This window comes from Tachypleus tridentatus, chromosome 2, assembly GCF_004210375.1.
Source record: "Tachypleus tridentatus isolate NWPU-2018 chromosome 2, ASM421037v1, whole genome shotgun sequence".
NCBI lineage: Eukaryota > Metazoa > Arthropoda > Merostomata > Xiphosura > Limulidae > Tachypleus > Tachypleus tridentatus.
The window spans coordinates 66,382,581-66,400,644 of NC_134826.1; the positions used below are offsets into that span (position 1 = coordinate 66,382,581).

An 18,064-nucleotide genomic window follows, 5' to 3' on the forward strand; every position below is an offset into this window, starting at 1 on the left:
ACTAAGATCACAAACTAATATATCACATTTAAAACTGATATTTTCGTGACTGCGGATAAAAACTGAGTAAGTCTAGATTTTATCCACTAATTCAGAAGCATAAATTATACGAATTAAAACTGACTATATACTTACTTCTTTAAAGTAAAAGCAATACATATATATATATTAGTTTTTTTATAACAAAGAACAAGCCAAAATAAAAAAAGAGAATCCCTGCACTAATTGAAAGGATCCCAGGATACAAACTATAATCTGTGATATAAAATTACCCTAGGTTTTGGAGGTGAGTACGGAAGTAGGACCCACATTGCGGTGGGGATACATCCTCTATCAGTCTTAACCTCCGTTCGCCAGACTCACATTAAGAAATAAAATAAATGAATAGCAATAGAAATCAAAATATATATAGAAATAAGGAGATCGAAATGTGAGTCTTCAAGCCCACAACGTCCCACATCTTATACCACCTTTCACTGCCTGCAAACAGTTGTGGGAAGGTGACTGCTTTCTAAAGTAAAGAAGAAAAAATAAATAAACATTAAATAAAATAATACATAAAAAATTAAAAATGGTAGTACCTTATTTTTTATAAGAGTGACAATTAAATTTTATTATTTGCAGTGGCGGCGCCAAGGGAGAGCTTGGAGGGCTTGAGCCAATGAGCCAAGCCCCCTCAATATTGTTACCTAATATATTCATAAAAAATGAAAACTGCATTGAAAACGCAGTTCAAAATAGCACACCTTTCTGAAATGTATCTTGGTATTTACATTATTATAATTTACCATATATAATTCATATTAATGGCATTTTGGGAAGCCCCTCCACAGTTTATCTCAGCCCCCCTCAGCCCCCCCCCCACACACACACAACGAAAATATCCTGGCGCCGCCACTGATTATTCGATTAGAGTAGTTCAGCACTTGGCAGTATGTACTGTTGAATATTTGCTTTCTTTCTCTCTAGTCTGTCAGTTTAAACATAGGGCGGCTAACGCAGAGAGCTTTTGTGTAGTTTTAAGCAAATAACCGAAACAAACGAATTATTACCGCCAAGTACATAATAGTGCATAACGTAACTTTTATATCTTACGTAGCCGTCACTTTCTAGGAAATGGACAAATTTGAAATTATTTGTATTTTCATCGTTCAACAAGTATTGTTTGTTTGTTTGTTTTTTGAATTTCGCACAAAGCTACTCGAGGGCTGTCTGTGCTAGCCGTCCCTAATTTAGCAGTGTAAGACTAGCGGAAAGGCAGCTAGTCATCACCACCACCGCAAACTCTTGGGCTACTCTTTTACCAACGAATAGTGGGATTGACCGGGCCATTCAACAGTAAATATACAATCACTTGAACTTTTCTTTCCTGGCATAAACAAATAAATATCGATCTATTGTCTCACTTGAAGTTTTAATATATGAAAGTTTGAAATGCCGACATAATATGCATCTGACCATTTCTAGCGATGGGCGAGTTCTTTTGGATTATTTCCTAAAATTCAAGAGAAATCCAGTCAACAAATCGAAAACAAATGACTTTCTTTTCAATTTCGGCTGGCATAACGCAAATAAATATCGATCTATTGTCTCACTAAACATGCTCGCCCTTTAATATATGATAAGTTTGTCAAAATATTCGTTGATAATATGCATCTGACCAGTTGGCGGTGGGTGATGATGACTAGCTTCTTTTGGATTATTACACTGCTAAAAGGGAAGCTAGAAATAGCCCTCAGTCAACAAATTCCAAACAAACAACTTTCTTTCTACAATAACATTTCCTACAGTGTGCGTTTACTGACAGGCCTACCTTTCGTTACAATGTTTCGACAGAAATTATGAGACTAGTGTACATTAGTGTTCCCAAAATTTCTTTGTAAATAAAACATGATGACTGACTAACTTTCCAACTGAATCACAGACGAATGGACTCACTAGCTCTCCCAAACGTCAAACTCACTAACTCACACTGCAGTGATTAACTAACCTTAATTCATTTCTGTATTTAATTTTCCACTTACTACAAGAAACTTCAAGATTTAACTGAAGTCTTAACGTTTCTAAGATTTCTAGACTTCACCAACCATTTCTTATGTGAAGAAAAATAAACTCTCTGATAAACAAAAACATGAAAATGATAAATATATAACTCACAAAAATACCACATTAACTCTCACACATACCTTTATTTTGATTGATTCGTAGGTTCATGTCTATTTTTTATATTGGGATTAATTAGAATATATATGTACCATATTTTCTTCTTTCACCATAAGCATTACTTTTTATCTACCTATGTTAACGTTTCGCGTTTAATAAACAGTGCTCCATATTTAAATATAACAGACTTTGCTAATGTATTGAGCCATTCATTGTTTTAAAAAATAAGCCATGAAATAAATGGCATATGTAAGTATTGGTAAGTTATTTTAGTTTGTTATTCGAGTCTTAGACCACATATTTACTTTTGGCATGAATCAGTTACAGAGGTATATATCGCTACATTAGGACATTATAAAATGACTGTCAGTCCCACTATTCGTTGGTAAATGAGTAGCCCCAGTACTGGTGGTGGGTGGTGTCGACTAGCTGGCATCCATCTAGTCTGACAATGCTGAACTAGGGACGGCTAGCGTAGATATCCCTCGTGTAGTTCTGCACGAAATTAAAAAACAAACGAGCATAAGAACGTGAATGCTAACCAGACCTTCGCAGGTCTCCAAAGATGGCGACATGCTGCTGAATGTTTGATTGGAATAGATCTCCATGCATCATCAAAAGTAATTTCACTTGAAGTCCAATCTATATAATCATGTTTTAGAAAAAAACAACTTGAAATTGATTCAAAATAAGCATTTTAATGGCTTTTGAATTCAAGAAAGCCCTAGTGTGGACTGAAATTCAAATGAAGAACGTTGAATTTTGGAATTATCGACAAAGTTAATACAATAATCAAGGCATGTGAATTCAGGTTTAACTTAGTTACCAACTTTCATAGTAAATACCATAACAAAGGCCAGGGAGGCGGGGATTCTGGGTGTGTGAACGAACCTCATTTTGAACCAAAAATAAACATTACTTCCACGAACCGCCTGTTCCAAAGGGAGGCTTCAGTTAGGTAACGAGCGGAAAATATCCATTTTATACTTTTTAAATATGTGTTTCCAAACAACTTCTTCATCATCGAGTTCTCTTCGTAACCTGATGAATATACACACGAACAGAAACGTTCCCCACTAAGATAATTCCTGCGATGTTTATAAAGATATACAAGGAATTAGATCTAACTTGGTGACCATGTTTTATAGTAGTATTTTAAACCAGGTATATATAAATTTTGGTCTACGTTAGTTATCAAGGTATAGTCGACATTATTGTCTAATAATTGACTTCAAGTTTGCCCCTAAAGAAGAAAGGTCCACCTTTTCAAGGCGCTCGGGTTTTATTACATTGTTGGCTAACTTATAATTAACATGTTAAAACAAACCAATGGGTAGAAATAACATTAAAATGAATTATCTTCTTACTATTAACGAACAAAACATTGCATTAGTCGGCTAAAAAAATATTCTAGAATATTTAACAATGTGTAAGAAGCGCATGGGTGACAAACAATAACAGGTTTATAGCCATTTTTAAACACTGTCATCTCTGTTATGATAATCTACAATCACTAAATTCCGTGTAAAGCGTCCCACCAAACATGCTTATTCTTTCAGCCACGGAGGCGTTATAATGTTACGATCAATCCCACTATTCGTTGGTAAAAGAGTAGCCCAAGAGTTGGCGGTAGATGGTGATGACTAGCTGCCTTCCCTTTAGTCTTACATTACTAAATTACGGACAGCTAGCACAGATAGCTCTCGTGTAGCTTTGGCAAAATTCAAACCAAACCGTGTAAAGTGAGATAAATACACAGATGAAAACGAAAAACAAACAAACAAACTTAATATATATTTGTATCTAATTTTATATACCGGCCTAAATAGGATCGTGCAATGTCAAAAAATAAATATTTATAAGAGTATGATTGTTTGGTTCATCAGTTGTATACCTTCTTTATCATCGACATTTTCGGACTTAATCTCAATAATATTCTATCAGGTTACGTATTCTAAACTAACAATGTAAAATAAGCAATACGGATAGATAGAAAAGGCAGAGATATTTTTAAGTGTTATTATACATATATATTTCAACTTATTAAAGCTGACACATGTCTTAAATATTTTCATATACGTTTCAATCTAATAGTAAAAGTTTTAACTTAAAAATATTTTTCATTTTGATAAAACTAAGTCATAATTTAAATATTATTAAAATATTTCATTCTGTTGAATACAACTAGACTGCAAACTAAATATTAAATTAGTTTCGTTCTAATAATGTTAAATTATAGCTTGAATATTATTAAAATTAATTCATTCGTTCAATACAACTATACTGTAAACTAAATATTAAATTAGTTTCGTTCTAATAATGTTAAACTGTAGTTTAAATATTACTATATATGTTTCATTGTACAGAATCTTGTGTTAAGTTTTAGAACCTGTGATTGATCCATTGATGCCAAGGCATTTCTTAGTGTTATTACGGTATTTGTCATTGTTGAAAGCAGGTGGACATTGATTTCACAAAATATGTCAAACGAAGATTTTATCAGAATATTTAACAGTTACTACAGCACTGTTTGTTTGGAATTAAGCACAAAGCTACACAATGGATTACTTGTAATCTGCCTAACACGGGTATCGAAACCCGGTTTATAGCGTTATAAGTCTGCAAACATTCCGCTGTGCTGCTGGGAGAGCCTACAGTACTGTATATGAAAATATTCTGTTCTAGAACAAAAAGAAACTTCTCTAAAGTCGTACGTTTCGTCTGTATCGGACAAAGGTTATAACTTAGTAAAAATAAAGCAATTCTCATTTCTATTCTAACTCAAGGCAGATACAGAGCTTCTTGCGTTTAACGATGCATTCAAATGGTACTGTTACCATATTTTAATAATATTTCACTCTGTTCAACTCCAGAATAATGTGATAGTTTATAAAATTCGATTAGTTTAAGACTTAAGGAGGTGGTCGTGAAGTTCTTACATATATATATATATATATACACATTATCGTGCTTAAAATATTAAAGTTATGTTTTGTATGTTTTACTTTCGTTAAACACTCACCAGTTGTTGGTTTTTTTCTTTTTTGAAGGAACGTTATCTTTGTATGACTTTCTGCTTCATCTCTGCTGACGTGTTTGATCGGTTGATTAACGCCCGTCAAAGTACACAATTTAGTCCTTTTATTTTAAGATCACACCATGGCTTTCTTGTGACCTAATCTCAAATGATACGCCCTGTGTTAGATCGAGAAGCCAATAAGAACTCGCTGCGGACTCGTCTCATTCGTGAATGATTGTTCGTGGTTTCAAAGCACGGCTTCGACTATAAAAGATGTCGTCTTTTCCATTGCCAACAGATTTCACAAGAGCTACAGAGGAGTTTTCTAAGACGGCCGACTTCTGTTGCAGTTGGAGAAAACTAACCCGTTGTGAAAAAATCTCAAAACTGGTGAGAATTTACACTTTTTAATATATATATTGGATGAAGAAAACTATATTTAGCCTATTGTAATGTTGAAACACCCCATTATATTTTAGTTAATACTTTAAAATTCGCGTTTATTTAATATCATCTGTGTACTTGAATTCTGTGTATTTGATACTGAACAGTGAGAGATATGCCTGAGAAATTAAAACTCTCTTTAAATATATAGAATAAAAACGTTAGAAATGCCTCACGAAATGCTTAAAATGTGTGATTACGGTAAATATTTTCGGCTAAGATAGATTTGGACTTTGTAACAAGGAACTGAGAAAACAAAATCTCTCGTCTCTGTCTGTCTGACATCTCATCCATTTATTTCGGTTTTTAATTTTTTTTTATAATGATAAATTGAAAGTGTTACACACATAACACAAAATGGATACAAACAAGGACTATCGTAACAAGTGTTTCAAATAGCTTAGAGGCGCCTTTAGGATTGGGGCTTATAGATTGCTATTCAATGTTACCTGACGGAAACCCGTTTTATTTTTCCTATTGTTACGTCTTTCCTCGTTTCAACGAATAAACCCAATAATATACACGTATTTATACACACGTAGAAATCGGGTCGTTCTCGATTAACAATAGTCGCTTTGCGTTTTTCTACTTCACCTGGAAGTGTATTAGCGAAGATTAATATATAAGTTTGTTTGTTTGTTTTTTGGAATTTCGCACAAAGCTACTCGAGGGCTATCTGTGCTAGCCGTCCCTAATTTAGCAGTGTAAGACTAGAGGAAAGGCAGCTAGTCATCACCACCCACCGCCAACTCTTGGGCTACTCTTTTACCAACGAATAGTGGGATTGACCGTCACATTATAACGCCCCCACGGCTGGGAGGGCGAGCATGTTTGGCGCGATGCGGGCGCGAACCCGCGACCCTCGGATTACGAGTCGCACGCCTTACGCGCTAGGCCATGCCAGGCCTCTAATATATAAGTGAATGCACGTGTCTACTGAAGTAGAGTCGGGCGCGGCCTGTTGTTTAGTGTAACGGATTATTACCTAAAGATCCACGCTGTGAAGGTAACAGACATTCCTATTATTTTATTCAGAGATCTGAATAAAACATGTGGTGGTTAGCGCTACTGTCTGGGTGCCTCTTCTCTCCTCAGTAGCTCAAAACAAAGGACGACTATACCCGAACCCTAGGGGTTTCTTGAAGGTTTCATGGTTCGCTCTCAGTTACCGCCCAAATAAAAGAGCGCTCATCTCTGAGTTAATTGTAAGACTGACGGTCAAATCCCACTATTCGTTAATAAAAGAGCGGCCCACGAGTTCACTAACTGCCTTCCCTCTCACACGTACTTAAGATAAGAAGTTGCTACAATACATTGTACGAAATTTGAGAATTAATGTTTCATAATTATCAACACCTATTTTGTCAAATGTAAAATAATACATAATGAATTGAAGATTCGAGTTACGTTATCGTCTCTCTTCTGTGTATAATATTTTTAAATAAGGATTTATTATAAAACTATAACATAGGGGATATTAATAGACATGGAATAAGAATACTCCTCAGGAGAAATCCTCTAACATTAGAATGCATTATAATTTATCATTTCCATCTCTCGTGCATTCCATGAAATGTAAAGTAAGTGTTATTAATTTATATATGGTTTAATAATATGGCTTCTTATTTTAAGGTTTATATACTGTTTATTTGTTTGTGTGTGTATAAATATACTCTTTTTATTTTTCGACTTTACAATATAAATGTAAGTTAATTAATGCAGTAATAAGAAAAAAAAATTAAAACCACAAAAACGGTGCTTTATTTTAATTACCAACATTGTTTAAAGTAAGTAAATCTGGCTTAATTACTTAGGATATTAAGCCTGTTTTATAGATTTACAGAGGACAGTGCTGACGAGTGAACTGCTTCTTCAGGATTTAAAAAACCTAATCCTATTTTATTTGTTATCATGCACAAACCTAAACAGCTGGCGATTTGTCTGTCCTCTTCCAAACGAAAAGTGATTTTTCATGTTATAAGCTCTAGGAATTGCTGCTAAGCCATAGAGGGCGCTTATTATATAGTTTCTTCTTTTGAAAGTTTGTTCATTTGTTTTAGTACAAGCTTGCACAATGGGCTATCTTTGCTGTTTTTATCACAGGGATTGAACCCTGTATTTATTGTTATAAGTGTGTGTGTGTTCAATATTGAACACCTCTTATATCAAATGGAAGATCTGTTCTTTTATTGTTCAGCACAATGGACTATTTGAGTTAAACACTAGCCTATTGCTACTATTGAAACCCGGTTTTTAGCGTTATTTTAGAAATTCCAAAAACAAACAATGAACCACATACATGTTCACGATGTCATCAACTTGATGACACCTACATTACTCGAAGTACATATTTTCCGAGTTAATACTACCCTGTATTACAAACACAGTATCATAGTAGTTGGAATTTCTAAGTAATTCGTAATTTATTTGACTAATGATATTGGATTATTATTAGCTTTTATAAAAACACAACTAATTAAACGTAACAGTTTAGTGGTGTGTGAAACCCAAAAATGCGCTACATCAAACAATAAAGAAAACAGCATGTCCCAGAGTGATTTGACAGTAAGTTTAGGGGCTTGCAATGCTAAAATTCAGGGCTCGATTCCATGCGGTGGACCCAGAGCAGATAATCCTATTGTGTTGAGTAGCGATAAATTAAATAAAGACACCACCATTTCTGTCATGTATCAAAAATAATCACTATTAATAAATAAGTTAAAACAAACAAACAACTTGTATATAAATTTAGAAGGGGAACAAGAGAAAGTTTCAATATAAGCTTGTCAATCAAAACATTAGCTTAAGCGGTTGAATGGCGCAGAAAATAAAAGAGAAAAGAAAGGAAAAATAAAATTATAAACAGCAAAGGAGAACAAAAACTATAAACCTGAGATAACAGGAAAACTTACTTAGTGTGTGTTTTCTTAAACCAAAGCCACATCGGGCTATCTGCTGAGCCCACCGTGGGGAATCGAACCCCTGATTTTAGCGTTGTAAATGCGTAAACATACTGCTGTACTAGCGTGGGGCTTACTTAGTTCAAATAACGAGGTTTGACTGTCACTCTTATAGTAAGATCTGGTGATTAGGGCGCTTTATTTGCATTCTGCAAGTTCGAATCTCCAATACCGAACATATTCAATCTTTCAGCTGTGGGTGCGTTATATTACGGTCAATCCCACTATTCTTTGGTAAAATAATAGCCCAAACGTTAGCGGAGGGTGATGATGGTTGACTGCTTTTCCTCTAGCCTTATACTGCTAAATTAGGGAGGGTTAGCGCACATAACAATTTTATAGTTTTGTGCGAAATTCAAATCAAGTTACGTATTTTGGCTGAGGGGAACATGTTAGAAACTTTTGCGATAGTTTCAAGTCGCTAAGCATTAACTAAAACGTTTGGAACTCTAAAAGGCAGTTGAAAGTGCAGATTTTTATTTTTTGGGGGAGAGAGCATTTGGAAGCGATATACTTTTATTAGTGTCCAAATAAGTTTCATATCTACACGGTCTGTGTATAAATGAGTTTTAAAACATCCTATATTAGAATGAGAAACTAAAAATTACTATTAACTCTCATTGTTTCGACTATACTTTGCTTAGAGTACGACGTAAGACGGGATTCTCCTCTTAAATCCGAAACGTTGTTCCAGTAAAAATAAAACAAGCCCACCTGGAATTTCAAAATGATTTTATTTATAAATGAACGGTACATTATGCATGTGTACGTTGGCTGAACGATAACACCAGAGACTCCCTAAACTACAGATGTTGTCGTGCCTACTTTTGAAATACTGGCAAGAAGGAAAGCTTCCAACTCCTTTTCAACCGATTGATGGGATTGACTTCTACTTTTATAACGCGCCACAACTAAAAGTACATAGCGTGTTCATCTGCATATCTTATGTATTGCGGACCGTGGTATGTATTCGAATGTTACTTTGTCTCACGTTTGGTTTGGTTTGAATTTCGCGCAAAACTACACGAGGGCTATCTGCACTAGCCTTCCCTAATTAAGCAGTGTGAGACTAGAGGGAAGGCAGCTAGTCATCACCACCCAACGCCAACTCTTGGGCTACTCTTTTACCAACGAATAGTGGGATTGACCGTAACATTATAACGCCCCCACAGCTGAAAGAGCGAGCATGATTGGTGTGGCGGAGATTCGAACCCGCGACTCTCTGCTTACGAGTCGAGTGTCTTAGCGCCTGGTCATGCCGAGACTTCCCATTTGGAAAGCTGTGCACGCAGACAAAGCTCAACATTCACTTCTGAAATGAGGGAAGAACAAACATGAATAATGCTGAATACAAATTTTAATTTCAAACAGAATATTCTACACAAAATTATTAGGAACTAATCACTATTATTCACATTTCAAGATGCGACATAAGTTAAATAATAAAAATGTAGATTTACCGTATGTTATTATTGAGCGGTATGTAACATGACTGAAATGCTCAACAATTACTTTTTGTGGTGAGCTTTGACTCTGAGGGAACTCAAGACTACAACAATATTAGCCGTTTTAAAGTCCACGAAATAATTTAAATTGATAAATTAACTTAAACTTCTTCCCCGTCACTGAAGACGGGTACTTTTGCTTTTTGTCTGGAACTCCGAACCCTTCAATACGCAGCCCCACATGCTAATCATTGAGCCACACTTAGCCTATATAGGACTATAAGTAGCTTACATTTTTTCGAAAACAACTAATCTTATATTAAAAGCTTTCTGACGTTTGTTAGAAAATGCTAAAATTAGTTTTAATGCAGTTGTCGTTCGACTCTATTAATTCAAAACTGCTTTCGTTCGTTAAACAAACGACATGAAACGAATCTATGTCATCCCATTTTTTTATTTTGACACATATTAAAAAAAAAAAACTTTTCTAAAAGCGTAGTTAGCAAACGTGGCATCTCAGTGGCTCGAGTCGTCAATCTAATTTGGTATCGCCAACCTTATGAAATTGACCACAAGTTCTATCGAATTACAAAGACAGCTCAAACAATAAACAGAAATATATTTCATCTTTTAGCTTCTTGTGTAACAGTTTAAGGCTTCTCGTGGGTTGTCGAGAATGGAAACAATATGCGCACATGAAATCTTAACATTAGAAAGGTTTCCAAGTTAGAGTTTTAATATGAAATTCTAAAAGTTGCTATAACAAAAGACTATGTGGAAGGAAGTCGCTGTTACATGGACTGCGTATTAATACACCACTTTGGAAAATGTTTGCATATTTTTATGTAGAAACTAATGCTTTCTTCTAAAAAAAAGTCTCCTCCTGGTAAATAAATTAACCTTTTCCATTTTATGGTAAAAATACTGAAAATATTCTGAATGGATTTTCTCTTGAAGGTTGTATTTAATCAGTACTCGCCGACTTGTAACCAACCTCACCTTTTGACGTAGGTTGGGTAAAGGTTTTAATTTGGTTAGTTTCACTCACAATCACGTACTAAAATTTCTTCTCGTGGTGCACAAGAAAGGCTCTGACGTCACTTGTTGGGTTATCATTAATCAAGCTGTCGATAAACGTCTTCTCATATTTAGATAACTTCATTGTCGTACGACACAAAGAGCTCGTTTTCGAGTATAGCAGGTTATTTTTGTAAGAAGGGGATAAATCTATATAACTCTATCTATCTGGAACCAGGTAACGCAGCTGCAAGCGAGCTTCTAACACTAGAAATCATGTTTCAATACTGCGGTACACAGAACATTATATTTGCCCATTATATAGTTTTGAGCTTTACAACAAACACAAAAATAATCGTCTATCTATCCTATTTTTCTGTATTTACCTCTCTATCTTATCTATCTGTACGTGTATCCATTGGTAGTTGCTTGTCAAGCAGAAGAAAAACGTATATATTTCTAAAAATAAAATTAAAAACAACCATTGGTATCGTTCAAAAAGTTCTACGTGAGAGTGTGTATGATAATGCTATTTACTATCCAATAGTAGGCGTGTTTTGTTTAAAAAAGTATTTTAGCCGCGGTTTAGCAACTCATATAATGGCTTCGGGTTTTTCGTTTGCTTTTAATATAAACGTTCAGTTCATAGCTCCGTAATCTCTTGACAGATTTAAAATCTGATTACAGTATTGGACTCAGAGCATTAAACCCTTCTGACTGATGTATTTGAACATGCCCAAAGTCTCGTAGATTAATTTACTCTAATCCTGCCTGAAAGGATTTAAAGTGTCGCAGAATATTAAGGATTCCCTCTTGTTTATTGGTCTGTTATTCCCCAATAAGTAACGAGGTAGACAGATATAAATAAAGCTATAGAAAAATACTGTTTATATTGTTTTAACATGTGTGGTTTTTGTCTTCTTTTATTTCTAAAACAGGACATGAAGCTTGAACTTATATTTGCTGTTGCCATAGTGAACCTGATGGTCATTACATCTGTTATTTCGTACAACGACGACAGGCCGATCTACAAGTGGAGCCCCCTAGTTTTTCGTGGCTTTAAGAAGAATAGCTATGTGGGTTGGAAAGGACGTAATAGTAATATGTTATTTACTTAGTTCATAACGTAATACAAAAAAATCGACCCCCAATGGCAAAATATTAAGTCTGTTCTCTTATAATGCTAAAAATAGCTTTCTTCTTAGCTACAAAGTATGCGGCTCGACACGGCCAGGTGGTTAAGGCACTCGACTCGTAATCTGAAGATCGCAAGTTCGAATCCCTGTTACACCAAATATGCTCGTCCGTTCAGCCGTGGGGGCGTTATAATGTGACGATCAATCTCACTATTCGTTGGTAAAAGAATAGCCCAAGAGTTGGCGGTGGTTAGTAATGACTAACTGTCTTCCCTCTAGTCTTACGCTGCTAAATTAGGGACGGCTAGCGCAGATAGCCTTCGTGTAGCTTTGCGTGAAATTCAAAAACAAGCTCTCTTTTCTACAAGCTACAAGGAAATATTGGAAAAAAAACAGTTGTTATTTTCTACAAATTTATTTTTCGTATTTGATATAGCTATTTGTAATTTACCGCTTACCGTTTTTTTGTTGTATATTTTAAAGATCTATATCATGTAAGGGCGATACCCATGATGGGCAGAGCACAGATAGCCCATTGTGTAACTTTGTGCTTAATTACAAATCAACATGCAAGGGGGTCACCAGGATGGGAGGTTAGGAAGTGCCAATGAACCCCATTTTGTAATCGTAAATAAACATTAAGTTCGCAAGAAATTTTATCTATCTACGGGTGAATCCAATACCCTTAGCGCTAATATAATGTATTGAAACTTGGTCAATTGTCAGGGGTTTAGTTTCTCACTACAATTTAAATGAACAGGTATCACATTAAGAGCTTGAAGTAGGGCAGCATTAGGCGAAATGTTATATTACTTCTTTTCAGGAGGGCCCCAAACCATGTCACAAGTTTTTAGCAGACTGTAATCTTCTCGGAGTGCAATAAATATCTACAGCGGCAAGGGACTGTGGCGAGAAACTATATGTATGTGTGTGTATATATATATACTCTTCAAAAAAAGAAATGCAAAAGGGATATTTTTTATTTTAAAGAGAAATATATGTAATAACGTTACAAGCTCAGAGTATGTGATGTTACACATGTTAAGGCACTGATTGTAAGACCAAAATGACAATAAAAGTTGTGCACTTTGAAAACAGAGGAAATCAACGGATTTTTCGCCAAAACGCATTCGTATCCAATAAATTTGTTTGAGAAATCTGCATGTTCTGCAAGTGCAACATGTGCAAAATCCCTATAAAAGTGCCGGGTTCTCGGTTTCTATAGCTCAGTGTTAAGCCACCGACACGCAATACAGTTACGCCAAGACTGACTGAAGCACAACGCAACAACGTCATTGGTCGCTTGGAAGCAGGCGAATCTCGATCAGATGTTGCCAGAGCTGTGTATGTCCACCCAAGCACCATCACAAGGCTATGGAATCGTCACCAACAACATGGTTCAACTCGTGACCGTCCACGATCTGGCAGACATCGTGTGACCACGCACGCACAAGATCGCTACATCCGGCGCGAGATTCTTAGACCCTATGTGCAACCCATCATGGTGAACGTCAACGACGTTTTTCGACATGACAACGCCGGTCCTCACACAGCCCGACTCACCACTGTTTTCTTGAGACACCACAACATCAACGTTCTTCCTTGGCCTTCCAGATCACCAGATTTAAACCCCATCGAACATCTTTGGGACGAGTTGGACCGACGTCTGCGACGGCGACAACCTCAACTGCAGACTCTACCTCAGCTTGCAGCAGCTTTGCAGGCTGAGTGGACAGCCATTCCACAGGATGTGATTCGTCATCTCATCGCTTCCATGGGCAGGAGATGCCAAGCAGTTATTGATGCTCACGGGGGGCATACTCGTTATTGACGTTGAGTGACGTTAAACTTCAACTAGTGAGCGTGGACTTCGCCTTTGCAGACTTTGGATGTTCAGCAGTGAATGTGCAAAGTTTCACACATGTCATACAGAACTACCCGGAATAAACTTGTTAACAATTTGTCTCAAATTTTGCCTTTTGCGTTTCTTTTTTTGAAGAGTATATATATATATACACACATTTGTAAAAGGTATTGTAAGAACCATGCATGAATGAGATAAAGTAGTAAATAGATGGAAATAGAACGAATTAACCTTCTCGCTACTGACTCAGTTTGTGCAGTTGAGGTCATACGCACAAAGTGATCTCCGTAGTTTCTATACTAGAACTCTTAACAGTATCATATCTAAACAGGATATATTTCTTCTTCTTGAGGCTCAAAGAATTTTCAGTGTTGATATGATTATCCATTTAGAAGATCCTGCGTAGCAGTATATATTTATTTAAACTCAGTTTTATTTCTCTTTGAATCGTGTCTAACTAATAATCCCACCACTCAAGTTGTAAATCACTCGGCGAACATGCAGCTCACGTTACTATATAGAATTTCGTAACGCACGAGCTGCTAGCGAATATACCCAGTGAAGTTTTCCATTATCTTTACCTAATATAACCCAACAAGTTTCTAGTTTTTACATTTTAGTTACTTTAATGAAAAAAATAAATTAATATCGCTTCCCAAATTTCGTAAACGATCCCTCTTTCTCTTTTCGCCCATTTCACGCACTAGCCCTACACAGTACTGTCTAGATAAACGTAAACATCTCATTTAGGCTTGGATAAAAACCTTCATTTTTTGATAATTTGGGGGTGATAAATTACTTTCATAAGATGTGGGTGTTTATTGACTCCTCTATACTTCTAGTTGGTTCGATACGGTGCTTAATCTGAAGGATTAAAAGGCAGCATGTCTACCTTATATTACACAATAGTGCAGAATAGTTATTAATAAAAAGGAACTTGCACACGTACGCGTGAACTTCAGGCAAGTAATTAGTAGGTGGTCCCAGTTTATTTTTAAAGCTTGCATGATCATTTATTTCACCTAACTTGTTTATCATTAAGTTTTAGTTATAGCACATGCAATTTTACGTATACACGTGAACATTTTGCTTGTAAATTCTCACAAAGCTACATAAGGACTATTTGCGCTATCCGTCCCTGATATAACACTTTAAGACAAGAGAGGGGACAGCTAGTCGTCACTACCTAAAGCCAACTCTTGGGCTACTCCTTTACCAATGAATAGTGAGATTGACAATATCATTAAAACGCCCCCACGGCTGAAAGGGTGAGCATGTTTAGTGATTGCGATTCGAACCCGCGACCCTCAGATTGCGAGTCGAGCGCCCTAACCACCTGTTCCTGCCGGGCCGTTACACGAACAGTTGTATATCTAAGAAAGATACATCTTGAGCAGAAAAAAATCCTGGTGTCGCTACAGATAAGCAGGGGTGGATTAAGGCGGGGCTGTACCCCCAGACCAAGGCTAAAAAAACAAACGTTATGAGTTTTAGTTGTTGTTGTTGTTTTACTTTAGTCTTCACTGGCAGTCATAATAGGTTTGTCTGACCTCTAATCTCCCCCTTCAGATAAGTAATAATAAAACAGCCTATTTTTGTTTTCTTGCTGTCTGATTAGATACCACATATTGGAAGAAAAATGAGTAAGTGAAATTTGTCTTTCGTTTCAGAAGTTTTGTGCGCCTGAATATACCGATTGTAGAGTGAATGGTTACGGGTTTCTAATCCGTCGTCCTTGCTGTAAAGGTCTTTTCTGTGAACAGCTTGGTACTCGACGGTTGTGTATGAAACGGTGAGTGATACAGTAATGTAACTTCGTCCAATCGAAAACTGTGCTAAGTTTCTCTGAAATATTTTATGTTAAATGTGTGAAAATATTGTTTTTGTTTTCCCACGAGCAAAAAGCAGTGACTTCTTAGAATACTGTATATGATTATTAGAAAAACTATACAGTCTTCCAAACCTTACATATTTGTATTTATTTTGCTTTTAAAAAAAAACATTTTCATGTTTTATATCGTGATTATTAAGTGGTTTTTGTAAGACAATAACATAATAAACAAATATTTCTGCTCACACTAGCCCCAGTGGTTCAGCGGCAAGTGTCTGGACTTTATTACGTTAACATTCGTGGTTAGGTACCCGCTGTAGTTACAGCACAAACAGTCCACTCTTAAAAACAAACAACCTGTTGGAACTATTATTGATCCGAAAATTAAAATGCACTCATATGTTCTTTCTCGTTTGACTAAAGTATCTTAATTAACGATATTTTTATCTAAATGACGTCACAAGTTTTGAAACACAGCTTTAGGCCTACGTGAAACGTTGTTGGTTTGTTTGCCTCTGCTTCTTTCTCACTTTAACAAAATAAGGAAGACACTGAGCACGGATTAACCGAGTAATGCGAACTTCATACGTTCGTATATTTGTGTGTAAGCATCGTATCATACAAAAATATTAGTTTTTTTTTTAATTAAAGATACAACGCTTAAACTTAAATGACATTTACAAAATTTTATAATGTTGAAACTTCTATACTGATCCAAACAATGAAATAATAATTTTTTTCAAAATTTCTACCCTGCCTGATGCCTGGTAAAAAAAAAAAAAACATCTTGTTAGCCTATGTTATTGTCTTTTTCCTTTTTGTAACTATAGCGATTACTAGAATAACAACACTTTTTACTAATGAAACTAAATTTAATGGACAGCAGATGGCGTTTAAAATTTCATCCTCTACACGTGTGTTTCTACAACAGGTAGTTTCGTTCATTCAACTACGTTTTATCATGAATAATAAACCTAAACGATGTATCAAAGAATACGTTTGATTTAGTTTACTCCATTTAAGTTCAATTTTCTCAAACACAGACAATTTGAACCTGAAAATTGGATGTTTAGAAACTTTTAATCCGTTGTAATAGATAAAATAAAGAGTGTGATGAAATATACTTTATCATCACGTGTATGAAGGGGCGTAATTTTTTCTTTTTTTATCATTACTTTGAAAGTTAAAAAATTGAATATATCATTGTTTCGTATTCTTATCAATAGGTGGCGCTGGAGGAATACTAATGACGTGTACTTTTCCTGAATTTATGGCTGTTTGGACCATCGTGCTTGTCTTGAAGACTACAGAAGCAACCTTTTAATTTATTATGTGTATGCTTTGTCTAACAGATGAAAAGGGGTACTGATAATGTAAACTAGCTTCTTGAATAAAGTCGCCCATTTTTCTTGGTTCTTTTTATCTCATAAGTTGTTTCAAATTTCTCGCAGGAAATAGTAGATGCTTATCTATGCTTTAAAATAATAGACGGAAGAGAAAGCAACTAGCAACAGCACCCCCTCCCTCATACCCAAGTTAAAACCTCGCTACAACTCCGTGAAATCTAAATTCCTACTTGAATTTCGATACAATAACAACTACTTTACTTTAAAATACTTTTACTTCCTTAGTAGTAAAATAAACAGTACACTTTAAAGGGAAAGTATGCTAACTTTATTCGAGAATATAACCAAACACTCGAAAGCTGTATATGATATCATTATAAATTAAAATTAAGGTAATCACAACTCTTCAGAAATAAACGGAAGGCCTTTATCTTATACTTACGGGCAACGGAAACCCACAAAAAACTTGAAATCAGATACAAAACAAGATTGTACAAGACCTGAAGACACGCAAATTCTACAAGAAGTCCACAAGCACTAGCTTAGATATAACAATTAACATCAATATTTCAGCACACACAAGCCTATGCCCTCTGCTAGCTGCTAAATAAGTCCTACTTTAATTATTCCTGTATATAAAAAAATCCAAATAAACATACTTTAGCCTTCACCTACAAGTCTGCTTCTCACCCAGAGAAAGTTAAATTTAGTAACTTATTTGTGTGTCTCACTTCGTCCCAAAAGAGAACTACAAAAAAAAAGTTTAAAATTAAACTTTTTAACTACAAGGGTGGAAAATACACATTTTGCTAGACACTAGGCTGGTGTTGAAGTGGCCA

The 18,064-nt window shown here is 35.5% G+C and overlaps 1 protein-coding gene across 1 annotated transcript; it reads left to right on the top strand.

Moving 5' to 3' along the window:
• Positions 1 to 5,254: 5,254 nt before the first annotated feature.
• LOC143235852 (uncharacterized) lies at positions 5,255 to 17,309 on the top strand. Its single transcript, XM_076474097.1, has 4 exons — positions 5,255 to 5,572; positions 11,987 to 12,124; positions 15,719 to 15,840; positions 17,106 to 17,309. Exons 1-4 carry the CDS (start codon positions 5,456 to 5,458, stop codon positions 17,143 to 17,145), a joined length of 417 nt encoding a protein of 138 aa, XP_076330212.1. The 5' UTR covers positions 5,255 to 5,455; the 3' UTR covers positions 17,146 to 17,309.
• The last annotated feature ends 755 nt before the right edge of the window (positions 17,310 to 18,064 follow it).

Coding starts and splice junctions, on each gene's coding strand:
- LOC143235852 (XM_076474097.1), top strand. CDS start 5,456: ATGTCGTCTTTTCCATTGCCAACAGATTTCACAAGAGCTACAGAGGAG. Junction 5,573..11,986: donor GTGAAAAAATCTCAAAACTG/GTGAGAATTTAC, acceptor TTTCTAAAACAG/GACATGAAGCTTGAACTTAT. Junction 15,841..17,105: donor CGACGGTTGTGTATGAAACG/GTGAGTGATACA, acceptor TCTTATCAATAG/GTGGCGCTGGAGGAATACTA.